We start from the raw sequence: 18,851 nt of genomic DNA, 5'->3' as shown, positions 1-18,851 counted from the left end.
GATTTCCACCAGCGCTGAATATCTATAGAGCTATATACTGGCATTTCTGGAGTAGCCGATCACAACTGCAGTTATGTGACCGGCTCATGATATGTCCCCTTTTAGTAAGCCTTTAAATGAGTTCTTACCAGTTGCTGCTTATGTTATGTCTCACCCAACTTACCAAGTTTAGATCAGAGAGACAAAAATAAACTGTTAGATTCTCTGATACTTTAAATTGAGCTTGAAAAGGGCCACACTAATGGGGGTCACATGCCATAGGAGTCATTTACAGTGCACCCACCACCTAGTCCGAAATGAGGCGGCCATTTTGTAGCCTGAGGGAATATGCAAAATAATGGAAACAATTCGTTCATTAGGGTCCAGTGACACTTCATGAGGTACAAAATGGAGCCAACATTTGTTGGTTACTCCAGTACTTAGAATGCAACCTCTAAATTGACCGGTTGAAGGGGGAAATTTATTAAGATGGTTTTTATTAAAGACTGGATGTTGCCCATAGCAATTAATACAATTCTACCTCTTGTTTATTTAGCACTTTCTAGAAAAGGAATGGGGAATCTTTGCCACTGCAGCTGTTATTGAACTATACATCCCAGCATACCTTGCAACTGTTTTAGCATGGCCAAATAGCAAAACTATAGCAAGGCATGCTGGGATTGTAGTCCAACATCAGCTGGAGGGCCACAGCTTCCCTATCGCTGTTGTAAGAGATCATATATTGAATCTTATTGGTTGCTATGGGAAACATCCTATCTTCAATAGATCATCCATCTTTTCCCCACAGTCTCAGGCACACCGGGAGCCATTTTGTATGCCGAATCAGTAGTAAGGAGGGGTGGGCCTATTAATTTTATGCTGGAATAGATGCTATTACTGAATACTGCTTAGGATACATGAGGAGGAAGATGTACACACCAGAGTGCCTGTGGCTGTATCCACTTTATATGTCAAATTGATAGCTTTGGCATTTTGGCTGTGGCTATCCAAGGGAACGCCATCCTTAAACCACTGGTACATTGAAGCTGGATTTCCTTGCTTCTCCCAACATTTCAGCTCAACTGCGCTGCCGCTCATGGCGGAGTTCGGAATGTCGCACACCGGGATGCTTGGGGCCACTGTGTCGAAAGAAAAAAAAAAACATTAATTTACAGATTTTCCCAAATCAGGGTCAGAATAAGGATCTAAAAACTAATTATTAGTGATCAATATAAATAAATATATTAGCAGAGTACGTAACTACATGTTGCAAATACAAATACATGAATTAGTACTTTGATAATGTATACTATTATTTATATAGGAGATATTTATATTCCTCCTTAGTTCTGTATTAGCTAGTACTTATTATATTTTAATGGCTAGGCAATGAGGTACATCCCAGAGAAGCCAGCGGCTCACAATGCAGAATGAAATGAATGCATGTGAATGCACGTGTGTTTTAATTTAACCGGCGCTTATTGTAGCCATGTGCTGCGTCAGTCATAGGAAGAGCTATAGAAACCATGGGATCCTAAGGAGTATGTTCTGAATCATGAGCATTCTACTGCAAGGGTGGTGCAATAAGTAAGGTCACATGACCTCTCATGTGTGTAATGTTCTCTAGTTCATTCTCATTTCACACTAGGCCAGAGCAGGTTAGACCACCAGTGGCGTATTTATAATGTGTGCAATGAGCGCGTGTACAGGGGCCCGAGGGGGGGATCGGCGGGGAGGCGGTGGGGAGCTCCATCGTCCCGTGCGCACGCGCCCCTTCCGGCGGCCGGAAGCAGATGGTAGAGGCTGGCGGCTAGCGATTCGATCGCCAGCCCCAGCCTGAATGAGCCCGGATTCATCTGTGTGTGGAAAAATAATCTGTCCAAAGCCATACTATTGATTATACATATATGTATGAGATGAATACATATACGCAATGGGGGTTATTCTAGTCCATTCTTTCTGACAAAATCCTTCTTAGATGGACAAAGCCATGTGCACTGCGGGTGGGGCAGATGTAACTTGTGCAGAGAGAATTAGATTTGGGTGGGGTTTGACTTCAAAGTGAGATCTATATTGAAGTGTAAAATCATGCAGTCAGTATTTTCCCTGCACAGAAACAAAATAACTCACCCAAATCTAATTCTCTCTGCACATGTTACATCTGCCCCCCTGCAGTGCACATGGTTTTGTCCATCTAAGAAGAATTTTGTCAGAAAGAATGACCTAGAATAAACCCCAATGAGAGGTTGTTATCTTACTTACTGGACCACCCTGGTAGAACGTGTAGAAGACTGGAGACACAGTGCAGTAATGTATCAGAACTACATTGTGTGCCAGCGACCTGTATTGCTATAACATCTCATCTAGTAATAATTTGCACTAACTACTTTAGGATCCAAGTACAGAGGCTGTGGGAGACGGATGCAGTGTCCGCCTTTTTATTTGCAAGTTATATTGGTACTTATGTAATATCTGGGCTCCCGTTTTTCTTATGAGACCGTGTCCCCTCGCGGGGCTCGCCACGCTTCGGGCACGGTGGCTCGCTGCGCTCGCCACACTATATAAAATCAACTCCATGCGTATTTGGATAGTAGGGGTATGAAAAAATGGGGTGCATTTAACATGGGAGTCCAGATAATACATAAGTACCGTTATATTTTATTGATTCTCAATCAGTATCACAAGAGACAATGAACAAATGACTACATGACACAGAGCGCAGCGATACAGGTTGGGAAATCAACAACAAATCATCGGAACAACAAATGTAGAAGAAAAATCTAAGAAGGGAGAACACAGCATTTAGAATTTAGTCTGTGCTCTATATTGCCATAAAACCAAACACGTTCTTAAATCCCAGCACATATAGTGGTATGAAATAAGTAACAAAAAAGAGGGAAACTGGGAACATAGAGAAAGGGAGAATAAAAAAGAGGGGACAGGAAAAAAATATATAGATAGACAGACAGACAGACAGACAGCTCGATAGACAGATAGATAGACAGACAGAAGATGGGATGTTGTCCATAGCAACGAATCAGAGTCTACTTCTTATTAATTTAGCACCGTCTAGAAGATAATAGATAGAGGGCCAGATGTACTAAGCTTTGAAAAGTGATAAACTGGAGAGTGATAAACCACCAACAAATCAGCTCTTAACAGTCATTTTTTAAATAGTCCGTAAAAAGACAGTTAGGGGTGAATCAACTGGGACTTTATCACTCTCCATTTTATCACTTTTCAAGCTGAGTACATCTGGCCCAGAATCTGATTGGTTGAGGTGGGCAACATCCAATCTTCAATAGAACTCCCATTTCCACTTAGTAAATGTACCCCATTATATTGACACCAATAGGTCAATTGCAACATGTCCAACATGTCTGCGTTTTAACTAACCCCTCATTTCCCGCAAATGACCGCTTACTATCTGCGACTACCATCGCATGGCCACTGCGACACATGCGCAGTGCGACTTATGGTGTGTACACATGTTAGATGTGCCTTAAGATCCTATCCACGATCTGATCAGATAGGATCGTGGATAGGATCTTAAGGCACATCCGATTTGCATCCTATCTTGACTATATAGTGCAGATCTGCACTATATAGACAAGGCAGCCAAGACTTTCTGGCTTCCGATACGTGAACACGCATTGGGATCGGATCGGGATCGCAAGGGTTGAAACCCTTGCGATCTTCATCCGATGTTGATCCGATGCCGATCCGATGTTGACTATATTGTCAACATCGGAAAGGAAATCGGACCGTGTGTACACAGCATTACATGCGTACATTGTATGCATTCGCAGTGATAAAGAATAACTGCACTGCATCCATCTTTGCGTCCACCACTGAATCACCTTTACTTATGATCACTTGGTTATTTATATGTTATTAGAATGTCATTTGGTATCGCATGGACATGTTCTGGTGTGAATCCTAGGCTGTCAGGGAGTATAACACTGGACGGTGTTCTCCAACCACCTTGTATTACTCATTCCCAGTCTTTTCATGACTAACTGCCAGCATTTCCATTATTTAACAAAGTGCTCTTTTACGTGATTTTTTTGGATGGGTCTCCCACAATTAATAACGAAGTATCTGCTTCTTGTAAAACTGAATAGTGCCCTGTCAGACAATTAGCAGGAAGCTCGCTTGTAAATCTTCCTTAGATAGTTACAATTAGGTAATACATTTATTTATATGTTTATATCATTGCTCAGCGCTGAGAGAGATTTGTGGGAGCTGGAAACCACTATTGTACATCTCCTTCCTGTAATTGGTTGTACAAATCTTTTCCCACTACACCTGAGAAGTAAGGCCAGGTACACACCAGAACGATCCTGATTGTTAGTAGATCGTTAGCAGATTGTGTGATTTTCGCACGATCTGTTGGAGCACACAATCTGCTAACAATCTGCTAACGATCTGCTTCCAATCTGATCCCAATCCGATCGGAATCTGTATCCAGTTGAATGGATCTTTTACAGATCCTCACTGCAGCAGGTAGGATCTGTAAAACGACCAAACGACAGCGGGGACGCGCATCGGATTGGAATCGGATCGGAATTGGACCTAAACATGCCCAATCTACATACAATCTGCATCCAATCGGTCGGAATTGGATCCAGATTGATGGAATTGAGCCCTAATCGTTCTGGTGTGTACCCCCCCTAAGTAACTCTTTACTTGTATTTGAAGACGAAGATAGGAAAACACGACACACCTAATTAGTAGGTTCTATAAAATAGCTTACAGCACCTCTTGCCTCATCACATACCACCTTATACCGACAAATCTTTACCAATGATATCTTAACTATACCTGTTATTATACCTATTAGTATAAGAAAATGACTCAATTTAAATGTATACATTTTGTTCTTCTCAATAAATTACACTTTGATTGCATTATTTATCTCCATACAGCTGTGTTATTTATTTTTGTATGGTTGAATGAGTTATTACTATTAATATTATTTTTGTTTATTTATATGGCGCCACAAGGATTCACAGCGCCAAAACACACGATCAATCGGTTCCGCTCCGGGGACCGATTGTGTGGCTCTACACATGCGCGGATTTGTGCATGTGCAGGGCCGCTGTATGAACAAATGTACGGGTAGGGGAGGGAGGCAGGTTAGGTGGCATATGAAGGGGGGCACTCAGTGTTTTATGGGGTCCCTGGGAACGCCCAGCCCCCTCTTCGACTGATTGACTTTTATTTCCGAAGGGGAGAGAATTCATTCGATGATTGGCGACCATTCACATAACATTTTTATTGATCTATATAAATAATGGTTAATTATAATTATCAATATATTCTGTAAAATTATTTATATTAAAATTTTTGTAGGAATTCAACAGATTATTAAGAAACGAGCATAATTCAACACACAGGGATAAATGCAAGTATTGTTGAGGTTTCGGCGAGTCTGCTCGAAGTTTAAAATCAGCAATAATTTAAAAACCAGCCTTTTAAATCATTGACGCTTTTAAACATCAGACTAGCCTGAGTCGCACCAATTTCTGCATGGCTATTCCATTTTCCCCCAATGATTTTCTTCAGAAGAACATTTAAAAAAAAATAAAACTCATGGATAAGAACCAAAAATGAATCCTGCCAATGAGAATAAACAGAACACATTATCACATAGTTTAAAGGGAGGGGGGATAAGTGTTGGAGCATTTGAGTCATTATTTTAACATACTGTAGCATACTTATTTCTACTACTATTATTTAAATAAAATATATCCTGTATATAATTTATACTTTTTTTGTCAGGATAATACCAAAAGTAAAAAAAAAATCTGATAGTGATAAAGTTTTTAATATAACATCATACATCCCAACTGTCCTGCTTTGCACGGATACGTCCCGTTTTTGGGGACGTTCCCAAAGGTCCGGGTCCGGCAGTGTTCCGAGGCGGGTGGGGTGGGGGGGCAATCGGAAGGTCCCCCCTGTCACCTGTGAATAGACGCTGTGTGCATGTGCACAGCTTCTATTCATGCCCCCGCAGGGGCAAAACCAGGGGCGTGGCCTCGCAGGAACATCACAAGTATAGTCCACGCCCCATTCCATTTAGACCACGCCCCCAAATAGTTTTTTGGACGAGCGTCCACCGCGCACCAGTTGTACCTCCCATCTTCCTCAAAGTTGGGAGGTATGTAACACTGAAAAAAAAACAATCTTACCCCCACTTTAAGGAATACTAGAAAATGGGGGATATTTACTAAGATGTGTATTCTACTTCACAAATGATGTTGCTATGGGCAACCAATCAGAATCTACTATTTGTTTAGCACCCTCTAGAACAGGGCTGGGCAACACCGGCCCTCCAGATGTTGATGAACTACACATCCCAGGATGCTTTGCATTAGTTTTGCTATGTGGCTATGCTGAAACTGATGCAAGGCATGCTGGGATGTGTAGTTCATCAACATCTGGAGGGCTAGTGTTGCCCAGCCCTGCTCTAGAAGATAGTAGACAGGCTCTGATTGGTTGCCCATAGCAACAGCACATGTGAAGTAGAATACACATCTTAGTAAATTTCCCCCAATGTGTCATCCAAAATGTAACCACATTAATAAATTACTTCTTTTGTTTATTAATAAATTATTTTGAATTTTAGATGATAAGTTTATTACTTACCGTATATTTTTTTTATTCAGTTTAATTTATTTGTAAAATAATTTGTATTCTCTTTAAATAATTTATATTTATTTACAGAAATATTTGAAATATACAAGCACACACCTACACATATACACTAGGGTTAATTCTGTCAGAATCCATTTAATCTAGCAGCATGGTTTGTATGGTTTTTTTTTTTTGTATGAGTAAGTCGGAAACTCATACAAACATGTAAAGAACATACAAACTCTGCGCAGGAAGGTCAAGACTATAAACTGAACCAATCACCTCTTCTGTGAGGTAGCAGTACTCACCATGACACCGCCATGCTCCCCATACAGCAAAAAAAGTTATTATGACCCCTGGCTTATGTGAGAACAGTAGTTAAGTAGTTAAGCCAGGAGCATCAATCATAGATAGAGGTATGAAAAAAAGTCTATCACGGGGTAAATAAAAAAATCAGTGACAGGTATGTATAAGTATGGTATGTCATCACAATTCCGGGCCCAGTAGATACACATCACCGAGGGCTCTTACCTAAAACGTTTAATGTGATAGTGATTTCTTGAAAGTTTTTCTTGTCTTGAGGTGCGCTAACTTCACAGCGATAGCTCCCAGCATCCTCTCTGGTGAGATTTCTAAACCTAAGGCTCGCGCCTATCATCTCCGCTCGCTTCTGCAGCTCAGCTGTTAGCACAAAGGAAGTATAAAGAAATAAACAAATAAATCTCAAATTACAGATTAACATTCAGAATTCTTTACAATGTTGTACTAGAGGTGTGCAGGTATGCCTATAGGAGTGTGGTATACAGTCATTATCCCGACGTCGGGATCCCGACTGGCCGGACCCAGACAGCATGGTGAGCGCAACTAAGCCCCTTGCGGGCTCGCTACGCTGCAGCCACGATGGCTACGTGAGCCACCTATTCTATTCTCCCTCTATGGGGGTCGAGGACCCCATGAGGGAAAATAGCGGGTGGCTGTCGGGAACCCGGCTGTCAGTGTTTTGATAGTCGGGATCCCGACGTCGGGTGAATGTCTGTCGGGATCCCGACTGTCGGAACTTCGTCCGGCACCCACCTATTGTAGTGTTAGCTCTTATTACTACCCTGATGAAAGCAAAATAATGTGGGCAATGATATACAGGCTAGAATGAACACTGCCACCATATTTACTGTGCCCCATGCACGTCTCAGTGGCCGATGTGATGAAGTAAGTCATTAGGGTACAGAAGCATTCAGTGCATGTTCAGTGTCAGAAGGTGAAGGACGATACTTTACCTGATAGTGAGTTATTAAAGTAGACAAAGGAGACAACTCCATTGAGGGCGGTTTTCTTCCATTCTAACCTGTGCTGTTGCTCCTTCTCCAGTCTGTATTTACACGAGAGGATCGTCTCTGCAAGACAGCAACAAAAGAAAAATAGTTTTATCAGATCTCGTTCTTGGTGGTGTGACCGAAATGTGTATCTAGTGGAAGCAGCCATCTTGTGCGTTCAGATTAATGCACAGGAGACTTGTCCAAGATTAAAAGTCACACATTAGTAAACTGAGCTCCCCCGTCAGCAGGCAACTAAAAATGTTCACCAACCCCCGTGTCTTGGTTTTGGTTATAATTTGTCGTCGGGATTTAGATTTGTCAAAGCCGCCCCCCCCCCCCCCCCACTGGGTAAAATTAATTGAATTAACTCATTGAACACTAGATAGTTAAAGTTTCTATCTCTACTAAGTGTTACCTCACCAATGGGGCAGATGCCTTGACAAATTATATCAAGATTTGGGTAAAAATAATCCCACACCCAGGAGGTGGCTTCTTTGGTCTTATGCCCAGTCAACTGCAGCAACTGGTGGCTGACTTACCCAAACAACATCATCAACATCCCCAACATCTTCAGTAGCATTATATTAGGTAGCATTAGTACACAAATATCCACTCATGTTCCACTTCCACACTAGCATCCTCCATTTCTATTATGACATCATCGCCATCTTTTCTTGTCGTGCTCACCCCCACATTTGCAGATGGTGCAGAAATGGTTAAAGGAAGTGAAGGAGGCTTCTCTAAGGCTGCAGTCTGGGAAATGTCACACTCGCATATGGCTAGAGTTTGCACCACTCCTTAGGGATTTTTTTTTCTGGGCACTGATTTGTTGGTTTATAATGTGACAACTCTACCCCTTTTTTTTAAGCATTGTGAAACATTTTGATATTTTTTAAAACCTTATGACCCCTGGACCACTGCAGCTGGATGATGTAGTATTAGCATGACTGGCAACGCACTAGTACTTGGTTGCTGCTCTTCCTCTTCTATCGACTAATCTTTATCTATATTGCTTATATTTATTAGCACAATGGCATGGCACCTACTGAGCTTTACTGATTTGCTGATTCTGACTGGTTGGAATGACCAAATCAGAATGTCATCCAGTGTGTATGCACTATGGGGGTAATTCAGATCTGAACGTACTGCTGTGAATTTGCACAGAGGCATATTATTGATAGATTCTGCATGCATCTGGTTCTCAGTACGCATGCATGAGGGCATCCTGCAATTTTTTCTGAACGCACAGCGTTTGCAAGGTTATTGTCATGAATGAAGTAGGCGTGTGGGGGGTGGAAACCGTCCATTTAGTGGGAGTGTTAAGAAAAATGCAGGCATGTCTCGAAAAACGCTGGGAAATGCTAGGCGTGCCTGAGCATTGTAGAGGAGCGTTTGTGATTTGTCAGTATGCCTTTATCCATCGCACTGCCAGGTAAGTCTTGGGTTATGCGGCACCTGCGATGACTTGAGGCCAGTGTAAAAATCGTAAATTTTCGGACAGCTGCGAATGGGATTTCACTCGGGGGGGGGGGGGGGGGGGGGAGTGGCTTAACTGAAAGCTGTGTAAGCGTCTGTACATGCAGGATGACGGAGCATGTTGCTGGGTACACACACACTGTCCAATGTGTACCCAGCTTACATGCTTCAACAGGAAATATATTTGGAATTAGAGATTCCAAACCACAAACTTTAATTTCCTGAAGCTTGGGACATTTTTGGCGCTGACTATACACAAATGGATCATGGTCTAGTTGTTAAACACTTTATAAGCAGAAGCTCCCAGGGATGTACAATCTGTGTCACACTGTAGGTGGTTTTCAGAAATTAGAAACGCAGGACCGGTTTCCAAAGACCGTCTGTTCAGAGTCAGGTCTTTCTAGGTAATTATTTATGAAGAGACGCAGTATCGCTCCTGTCACAGATTCACCTCTGGTCTGCAAATCAGCTAATCAGAGGGGAGCCAACACAGATTCTACACCCGGAGGTGGTGGTGAATATGTTGAAAAAAAAGAAAATGGACTAGATGAAGAAAGAGAATTAGTGCCATATGGTTTGATGGACCAGCCGGTCCCTGGTCACCAATGTCTAGCGGTAGTCACTACGTCGACCACTAATGGTCTTCAGTGACTAGGTCGACATCTGGAAATGGTCAATATAACATAGGTCGGCATTGACAGAAAATTGACACAATATTTTTTTTTTTTTGGGGTGTACACCGACTTGGTTCATACTTTAGTATTTAAGTTGGCATAGAGTGAGTATATAATAGTGCCCGAAGCATGGCGAGCACAGTGAGCCCATACCCTCCAACATTTGAAGGGCAGAAATCGGTACACATACGGAAATGGGGTGTGGCCATGACTAAAGGAGGCGTGGTCACGCCCCCTTTATGAATGTATACTGGCCATTTTTTCAGATGTATGTTTTTAAAATTAACATCATGCAATATAAAAATATCAGCAATGCTCAGCATACTGAGCAGCTTCTCCGCTCAGCACCTCCCCGCTGCCCCCGTGTGCCGGCCATAACACAGCAGCATGATAATGGCACATGGCGTTCGCACACACACATACAGTAGGCCTAGTATTCTCCCCAAGCCCCCGCACAGTCCTCTCCCCAGCCCGGCTGCCGCCCTTCTCCTCATCCCCTGCTGCTGCTGTCACCAGTGACTGCGGTACCATTAGCAGCCGCCGAGTGAGATGATGCGTCTCTCCCGCTGTCCTACACAGCCATGTGCGTCCTGTGATTGGCCGGGCATGGGTCATGTGTGGCGACAGACAGAGGTCGTGCAGCCGCCTGCTCCCCGTTTCGCTGTCCGGGCTTCCTCGCTCAGCCTCCTCTCCTCCTTTCCCGCCGCAGCATGGGAGACAAGGTGAGCCCGTGCCCGTGCCCGCCAAAAACCGGTACATTCGGTACACTTTGATTTAGCCAGTACAGACCATAAAAAAACGGTACTTTACCGGCTAAATCGGTACAGTTGGAGGGTATAAGTGAGCCATGTGAGGGGACGCGGTACACTTATACGGTGTCCATGTCAACATAAGTCGATATAGACACCCAAAAAAAGGTGAAAATTTTGTGTCAGCTTTTTGAGTGTCTACCATTGCCATGTCAACATTAAGCTTGTGTCGCCCTTCTGGCAATACCTGTGAGTATCATCTACTTAGAGTCCAGCAGCATTGCTTGCTGCAGCGCAGGCTGAGTGGTACCAGGCAGCAGCCATCCTGTCCACTATTGCAGGTGTTAGCAGGGCTCCTGGTATAGAGCCATTTAACTACAGAGCTCCAATGCAAGAGCAACGGTCGCACTTGGATCCTGCTGCGAACCGCACAGGTGCTGCTTTTTATGCAGATGCCCCGAGGCTCCATTGCCTCTTGGAGTTACACCCCTAATAGAATGTAATTGGTTACTATGGGCCACACATCATCCTAAATAGAACTCCCATCTCAGTAAATTTATACCGTAGGCCCAATTTGCTTAATTTAATATTTTTTCCCAAATTTATCAATAATTAACTTTTGGTACTTGTGTATTATAGCGGCGCCCCCGATGTACATCGCGCGATGTTTATATCGCGTCGCATCGCATAGCATGCGATGCGACGCGATTTTTGCCCCCTATGCGATGAAAGATCGTATAAGCACCCTAAAGGGTGCTTTTAAGCACCCTAATGGGTGCTTACAATGTGAAATGCACCCCACGCCACCCCCCCCCCCACTATAAACGTGAACCCGAAGCGTGGCGAGCGCAGCGAGCCCGCGAGGGGCGGTGGTACGCGTCCTCCGACCTTTTCATACCCCCACTATCCACGTCAGCGTGGAGTTGAGAATAGAAAGTGTGGCGAGCACGGCGAGCCACCGAGCCCGAAGCGTGGCGAGCGCAGGTATCGGAGTCCCCTCGCGGGCTTCACAGGTATCCGTGTCCCCTCGCGGGGCTCGCTGCGCTTGCCACGCTTTGGGCTCGGTGGCTCGCTGCACTCGCCACACTTTCTATTCTCAACTCCACGCCGACGTGGATAGTGGGGGTATGAAAAGGTCAGAGGACACGTACCGCCGCCCCTCGTGGGCTTGCTGCGCTCGCCACGGGTTCACGTTTATAGTGGGGGGGTGGCGTGGGGGTGCATTTCACATTGTAAGCACCCATTAGGGTGCTTATACAATGTTTAATCGCGTCGCATCGCATTGTATGGCATTGTATGCCATGTACAATGTCATACAATTTTAAAATTGTATGACATTGTACAGCATCGCGCGATATCGCGTCGCATCGCATACCATCGTATGCCTTATGGTATGCGATGCGATGGGCGCCGCCAAAATACACAAGTACCTTAACTTTTATCCTAGGGGGTTAAAAACTTGCTAACTTATAGGGGGTAGATTTCTGAAGCTCGGTGAAGTGATGAAGTAGAAGGTGATAACATACCCTCCAACATTTTGCCTATGGAAACCGGTACAGGGAGCGTGGTCATCGATATAGGGGGCGTGGTCATACATTAATTTTAAATATGTACAGTACTGTCTGTAAGTTTCAGGCTCCGATGGCGTCATGCTCGCCCACCGCCAGGGCTGGCCACCTCTCCCCTCTCAGCGCTCAGGCAGCGCAGAGATTCTCTCCCACAACAGTCTGCGAATGCGGATATGTCCTTTGCCATGAGAGCAGTGTGCGCGGGGCCTGCCCGTGACGTCATGACGCACAGGACCGGCCCGCAATGCACTCTTGGGAACGGGGGAGAGGGGAGAGCCAGCGCAGCACCTCCAGGCAGCTGACGGAGCGGAGCCAGGGAGCACGGAGGATTTTGATTGAGAGATATAGAGAGAGATAACTGACTGCCGCAGGGAAGTAAAAAATAAAAACGGTACATTCGGTACAATTTTAATTTGCAGGTACAGACTGTTGAAAGACGGTACTGTTCTGGCAATTTCGGTACAGTTGGAGGGTATGTGATAATGCAGTAGCCAATAAGCTTCTAACTGTCAAGTTACGGACTGGGTTTGAAAATGGCAGAATGTGCACACAGATGTAAGGTTGCTCTGAGCAACCTTAGAACTGCGTGCACATTCCACATTATTCGATGGTAAGAGAAATTAGTTCTGAATTAGGCCCATGGGTGCAACTGGGTGGCAATTGGGATATTGCACATCAGACACCTATGCCACATATGCAAAGTTCCTCAGTCAGATCTCTTGCCTGCAGGAGAGGGCTCGTGCGAATGCATGCTAATGATGGTGACGACCAGCCAATCGATGAGGACAGTGCAGTTGACACAGATGCAGCTGTCTAAGAATACAGTCAGAAATCTGCATTTATTTACAAACACGGACAGTGTCTCGGCCACTTTACCTGCGGCGCAGAATCAGGCCCTGAGTCTCTGCAGAGACAGTCTGACATTGCAGTCAGATACTTGCTGACAAAGAATAAAATGTACACTGAGGAGGAAACTATAATAGGCTGAAGGATTCCTGAAGTTTATATGTGAATTAATAAGTCTGGGGGAGTCCACAAGGGATGTCATCACTGTCTATCTGCCCACCATTGAGGAACCACTAGGGAGGAGGTGTGCTACAAGAAAATGGCTGCTGCTCCACACCATACTGATGACTTTCTGCGCCGATACCCTGACACAGGTCCAACAAAGCACTTAGGTAATCCTTACAGCTCTGGGCACAAAGCATCTGAGTATCAATCAGCCGCTGCATCCATATTTTATTGATATATATTTTGCCAATAAGTAATTTTCGATTTGATAGAAGAACCAGCCTTATGGCCCTATACTGAAAATAGGCCTTTACATTATCCAAGCAAAAATGATATTCCTAATTTTCTGTGAAGTGTAAGAATATATTGATTAGCAAGTGACTGATGTACCAGCCTGTTTATCAAACTGGAAGAATTGCTGGATGTCCTCGCTGTCTTTCTCTAAGACATATACATGCAGGGCCAGTGCTAGGGTGTTCGGCACCCCCCCTACAAGCTATAAATTTGCCCCCTCCCATACTTTACAAGGGACAGTGCATGCCAGAGGTGCTCACTTCAAAAAAAGGTGTGGTCTCACAATGAAGGAGCACGGACACAAAAGAGTATCCCAATTTCAAACTACACCACACACTAGCACAATCTTATTCACATTACACCACACATAGTGCCCCTGATTCCTATTTTACCACAGTGCCCCTTATTCATGTTATGCTACACAATAGTGCCCTTTACACATAATGCCCACAATAGCAGCAAAGCTTACAAATAACGCCTGCAGTAGCAGTGCCGCTTGCTCAAATAATGCCCCCAGTAGTAGCGCAGTTTAAACACATAATGCCCCCAGTGGCAGTGTCATTTACACCCATAATGTGCACAGTAGCAGAATCAGGTAGCACCATTTACACGCCGGGTGCGGTTTGGTGGACTTTGCAAAGCTGCAAATCCGCATCCTTGCAAATCAACCAGAATAACCCCCATAATGCCCCCAGTACTGAAGAGCGATTAATGGTTCATATTGTTTTCTACCTTTCCCGTAGATATGCCCACACAAGCATGTGCTTGACAGGTAGCACAGTAAATACATATTCCACAGCCACCCTCAAAGGCTACCAGGGGGTGAGATGAACATACACGCAGAGATACTGAGCACATAAAACAGGAAGTAGTACTGAGCAAGTGATAGATATGTGAGAGCACGTTGTCAACTTCTGACATAATATATTGCACAAGTTTAAGGTACCTCCAAACTCAAGTTCTTTCACATTGAGATTATCAGATTCCAGGATTACAGCTGACGCTTCCCGACCTGTGGAAACATGAAGAGACAGTCACTAATGGTCACTAATTATGCAGGAGACATATAGTAAATAACAGCATAAGTGCACTAGAGCAGGTACAGACTGCCCTCCTGTCACTGTTTGTTTTGGCACTGATAGCATCTCCTGTGGTTGGAGCCAGCAACCTGTGACCCTCTATCCTTTCCTGTTACACTATCTGGCCAGGGTAGCTGAGGTGAGGCCACCCATACTCTGAGCACACACAGCCCACTGAGGCCAGGGGCAGATTGATCAAATCTTTGAGACAGATAAAGTGGGGAGAGATAAAGTACCAATCAGCTCCTCACATTTCTCAGACACAGCTTGTAAAATGACAGCTCCATCTTAATGCAAATTGTGCAGCCCAGAAAGCAAGGCCTCTCACTGTGTAAAGCCCCATACACACCCCCATCGCTCAGAAGGGCCTGAACATGTACAGACAGGGAGGTCCTCGTTAATGACGGCCATGCTGCAGCTGCAGCATGGCCATGCTCCCCCCACCATCGCTCCCTTCCCAGCCAGGAGCGGCAAGTAAAGACGGCTCCCCGCTACCGCAAATATCGACTTTGCGGGGATCACGTAATGTATGTGGGGCTTAGGAGATCGGCATGAAGGGGGCTGATCCATGGGTGGGCACGACTGTTTTCAGGGACAGATTCACTAAGCTTCAAAAGTGATAAAATGGAGAATGGTAAACAACCAGCCAATCAGCTCCTGCCTGACATTTTTTAAACAGTCTGTGACATGGCAGGTAGGAGCTGATTGGCTGGCTGTTTTATCACTTTTGAAGCTTAGTGCATCTGGCTCTCAACAATTTGGTGGAGTGCCCAGTGCTCCCTGAGCAGCCCCCGGCTCCATGGCCTGTACTGATAGATGCTATGCTATGGAAACCGCAGAATGTTTGCCTCAACATGGTGTAGATCAGGCATGTCCAAACTATGGCCCTCCAGCTGTTGCGAAACTACAGGTCCCATCATGCCTTGCCACAGTTTTGCTTCTAGGAAATGTTAAAACTATTGCAAGGCATGCTGGGATGTGTAGTTTCACAACAGCTGAAGGGCCATAGTTTGGACATGCCTGGTGTAGATGTACTAAGCATTGGAGAGTGAGAGAAAAGGTACCAACCAATGAGCTCCTAACTGTCATGACACATGCTGTTTGAAAATTGGTAGTTGGGAGCTGGTCAGTACTTCGGTATCTCTCTATCCACTTTATACATCTCTGAGGTGTAGTGCATCTGCCCTCATGACTCCATTGACAGTGCTGGCACCAACAGGCCCGTGCATCGGAACTACATCACTCTCCATGCAATTCATTTGACTCTGGGCCAGATGTACTAAGCTTGAAAAGTGATAAATTGGAGAGTGTTAAACCACCAGCCAATCGTCTCCTACCTGCTATGTCACAGGCTGTGTTTGAAAAATGACAGGTAGGAGCTGATTGGTTGGTAGCTTATCACTCTCCTTTTTATAACTTTTCAGAGTTGAGTACATCTCGTCCTTTGTGTGCTGACCATCACAGTGCATGCACAGTGCAGGACGGCCACATGTGCATAGGGAACCATGTGTCCACCTCATAATGGTCCACACATTTTTTCTGTTCATTATGCATATAAATAAATTAAATTTCACTGAAGATGTGTTAGCTGGCAAATCCAGAAACTGCAACCCAGTAAGATACTGTACATTCATGAACCCCAAAAGAAGAAGTGACAGCACAAATGTTATTTTGCAATGACAAGTTGTCACAATTATTTATTAAAGCACATTTATTTGAGATCCAAGATGGTACAATTTTGAGACAAAATTCAGCTCCCATAACCATCTCTCTGTGCAAATCTATTCTGACGTGAGAGCGGCCATTTTGTTTCAGCATTCGAATGCTGGCTCAGCATCCAACCATGGCATCCTCCTGTGTGTAGCTGGACAGGTGCACAGTAACTTGCATTTTACTAGTGTCGGACTGGGGCATGAAGGGCCCACCAGGGAAATGCACTCACAGGGGCCCACCAAGGGGCGTGGTCTTTTTGAAGGGGTGTGGCCCCCTGATCAGAGAGGAGTGGCTATACACTATGCGATTTTGGGCCAATTTCATCCGATTTCGGCACTTTGGCCCCAAAATCGGGCAAAATTGGCCCAAAATCGCAGGTGTGTGACATCTGATCCGACCGGATCAGGGAGGTCGGATGTTCAGCACATAAGATCACATCTGACCTCACTGTATGCATATGCCTGCCCTGCAGCCTGACCGGGGGAGCAGTGGGACGGGCAGCGGGTACTGAGTGCTGCGCTAATGGGCGGGTGGTGATTATCCTCAGCGGGACGGGCAGTGGCGGGTACTGCAGCCTAACTGGGGAGCAGTGGGGCGGGCAGCGGGTGCTGAGCACTACACTAGCGGGCGACGAGTGCTGACCGCTGCGCTAGCGGGCCGGGATCATAGATATCATCTCATCAGCGGGACGTGCAGTGGCAGGTATTAGATTTTTAAAATCTCCTGTCAAATGACTGGTCTTTCTATGATTGGCTGAGAGCACGGTATAACCATGAGAGCGCAGTATAAACATGTTATACTTACCTATGTGTTTGTCCCTCATCTCTGTGCTAAATGACTGTCTGAATTAGAAAAAAAAAAAAACACGAAGCCCAAAATAAAACAAGTCCATAACAAGCTACAAAAAAATATTATAATAAGCCCCAAAACAAGCAACCCTCCAAAAAATAAATATGCAACTCACTACTCACAAAAATAACTTGGCAAGGCAAGGGGTACTTCCAGTAATGCAAGTCACTGTGACTGTGAGCTGGCGCCGCGGGTGCTTCCAGCAGTGCGGGTGGGCAGGTCACTCACGTGCGTCCAGCAGAGCGGGCAGGAAGCTCACACACAAAGGGGCAGATGTATTAAGCCGGGCGAAGAGATAAACTGGAGATAAAGTGGAAGGAGATAACGCACCAGCCAATCAGCTGTGTTTGAAATATGACAGTTGGGAGTTGATTGGCTGGTGCGTTAACTCCTTCCACTTTATCTCCAGTTTATCTCTTCGCACGGCTTAATACATCTGCCCCATTGTGTGACGCAGCAAACTTCCCCCTTCTGCCCTCCGTGGACACTCAAGCACGGGCAGGTCCAGACATGACACGTCATGACACTGCGGACGTCCGTCCGCACAAACTGCCCAGCAGCAGCTTGTCAATCAGCTGCCGGCCGTTTGTCAATCAGCTGCCGGCTGCCTAAACCGCCGGGTCAGTCATCCGCTACTAGCGGAATGCCACTGACTACCCTGCGGCTTCTATAAGACTACGCGGACTGGCGACGTTGCTGTTGACATGTCAGGCGGTAGGCTCCAACCCCTTTAAAAGTGGGTGGAGTTTAAAATCAATGGGGCCCACTGGGGAATCTCCCGGTGCCCCGGCAGGCCAGTCCGAGCCTGCATTTTACTGTCTAATCTTAAGTAGCTTTTCACAGAAAGAACATAATGTATAAAACTTTGTGTGCTATTAATCACCAATGAAATGTTCTCCTCTGCAATAACTTTAGAAATCAGCTCTCCTAAACTCACATGTCTGCCATCCATACCCTGACAAAGCAATTTGTGTTAGTTCAGTAGTCAGATACATAGCCCCAGGCTTGTTTTCCACTGCAAATATCTTATTCAATGACCCCAAATTACGGAGAGACACGGCTCTGGAATACTGTGACTGTTTTTCGCATCCAATGGCATAGTTAAAGAACACGCCAAATTTTAATTAGAATTTTCCTGCAATTACCGTACAGGGCTTAGCAGAGAATGGAGGCTGGTACAAGGACTCTGCATTTTGGCAGTGGTGCTCAGATGTTGAGATGTAAATAATTGATTCAAGAGGGACATGAAATAAAATGTTCATGCTTGATGAGCCAGCGAGTAAGCATGTGATCGAATTAAATAAACCCGTCTTTCACAAAGCCCACTGTGAAAACTCACCGCGCATGATCACTTTGGGAACCCGAACAAAAAATAATTTCCTACCATTTCGAAGAAAAGTTTCACACCGAAAGTTCTGTAAAATTCCGATATTGGAAAAGAAAAAAAGAAAATGATGGACATTGACCATTGTTCTTTGCCATACCTTAAGCATCAATGGGCGAGGTC

General features: G+C 45.0%; 1 protein-coding gene across 1 annotated transcript in view; it reads right to left on the bottom strand.

Annotated features, from left to right (window-relative positions):
- Positions 1-18,851, bottom strand: part of JAM2 (junctional adhesion molecule 2) — a 110,963-nt gene that overhangs the window by 38,088 nt on the left and 54,024 nt on the right. Inside the window, exons 2-5 of the mRNA XM_083171883.1 lie at positions 14,650-14,715; positions 7,893-8,009; positions 7,150-7,299; positions 919-1,118 (exon numbers count right to left, since the gene is read on the bottom strand). Coding sequence (XP_083028009.1) covers positions 919-1,118; positions 7,150-7,299; positions 7,893-8,009; positions 14,650-14,715 — 533 coding nt within the window. The remainder of the gene's footprint in view (positions 1-918; positions 1,119-7,149; positions 7,300-7,892; positions 8,010-14,649; positions 14,716-18,851) is intronic.

Source organism: Crinia signifera, chromosome 2, assembly GCF_055691185.1.
Source record: "Crinia signifera chromosome 2, ASM5569118v1, whole genome shotgun sequence".
NCBI classification, from domain to species: domain Eukaryota; kingdom Metazoa; phylum Chordata; class Amphibia; order Anura; family Myobatrachidae; genus Crinia; species Crinia signifera.
The sequence above is the reverse complement of the archived record's forward strand: the minus strand, read 5'-3'. Positions and strand labels throughout refer to the sequence as shown.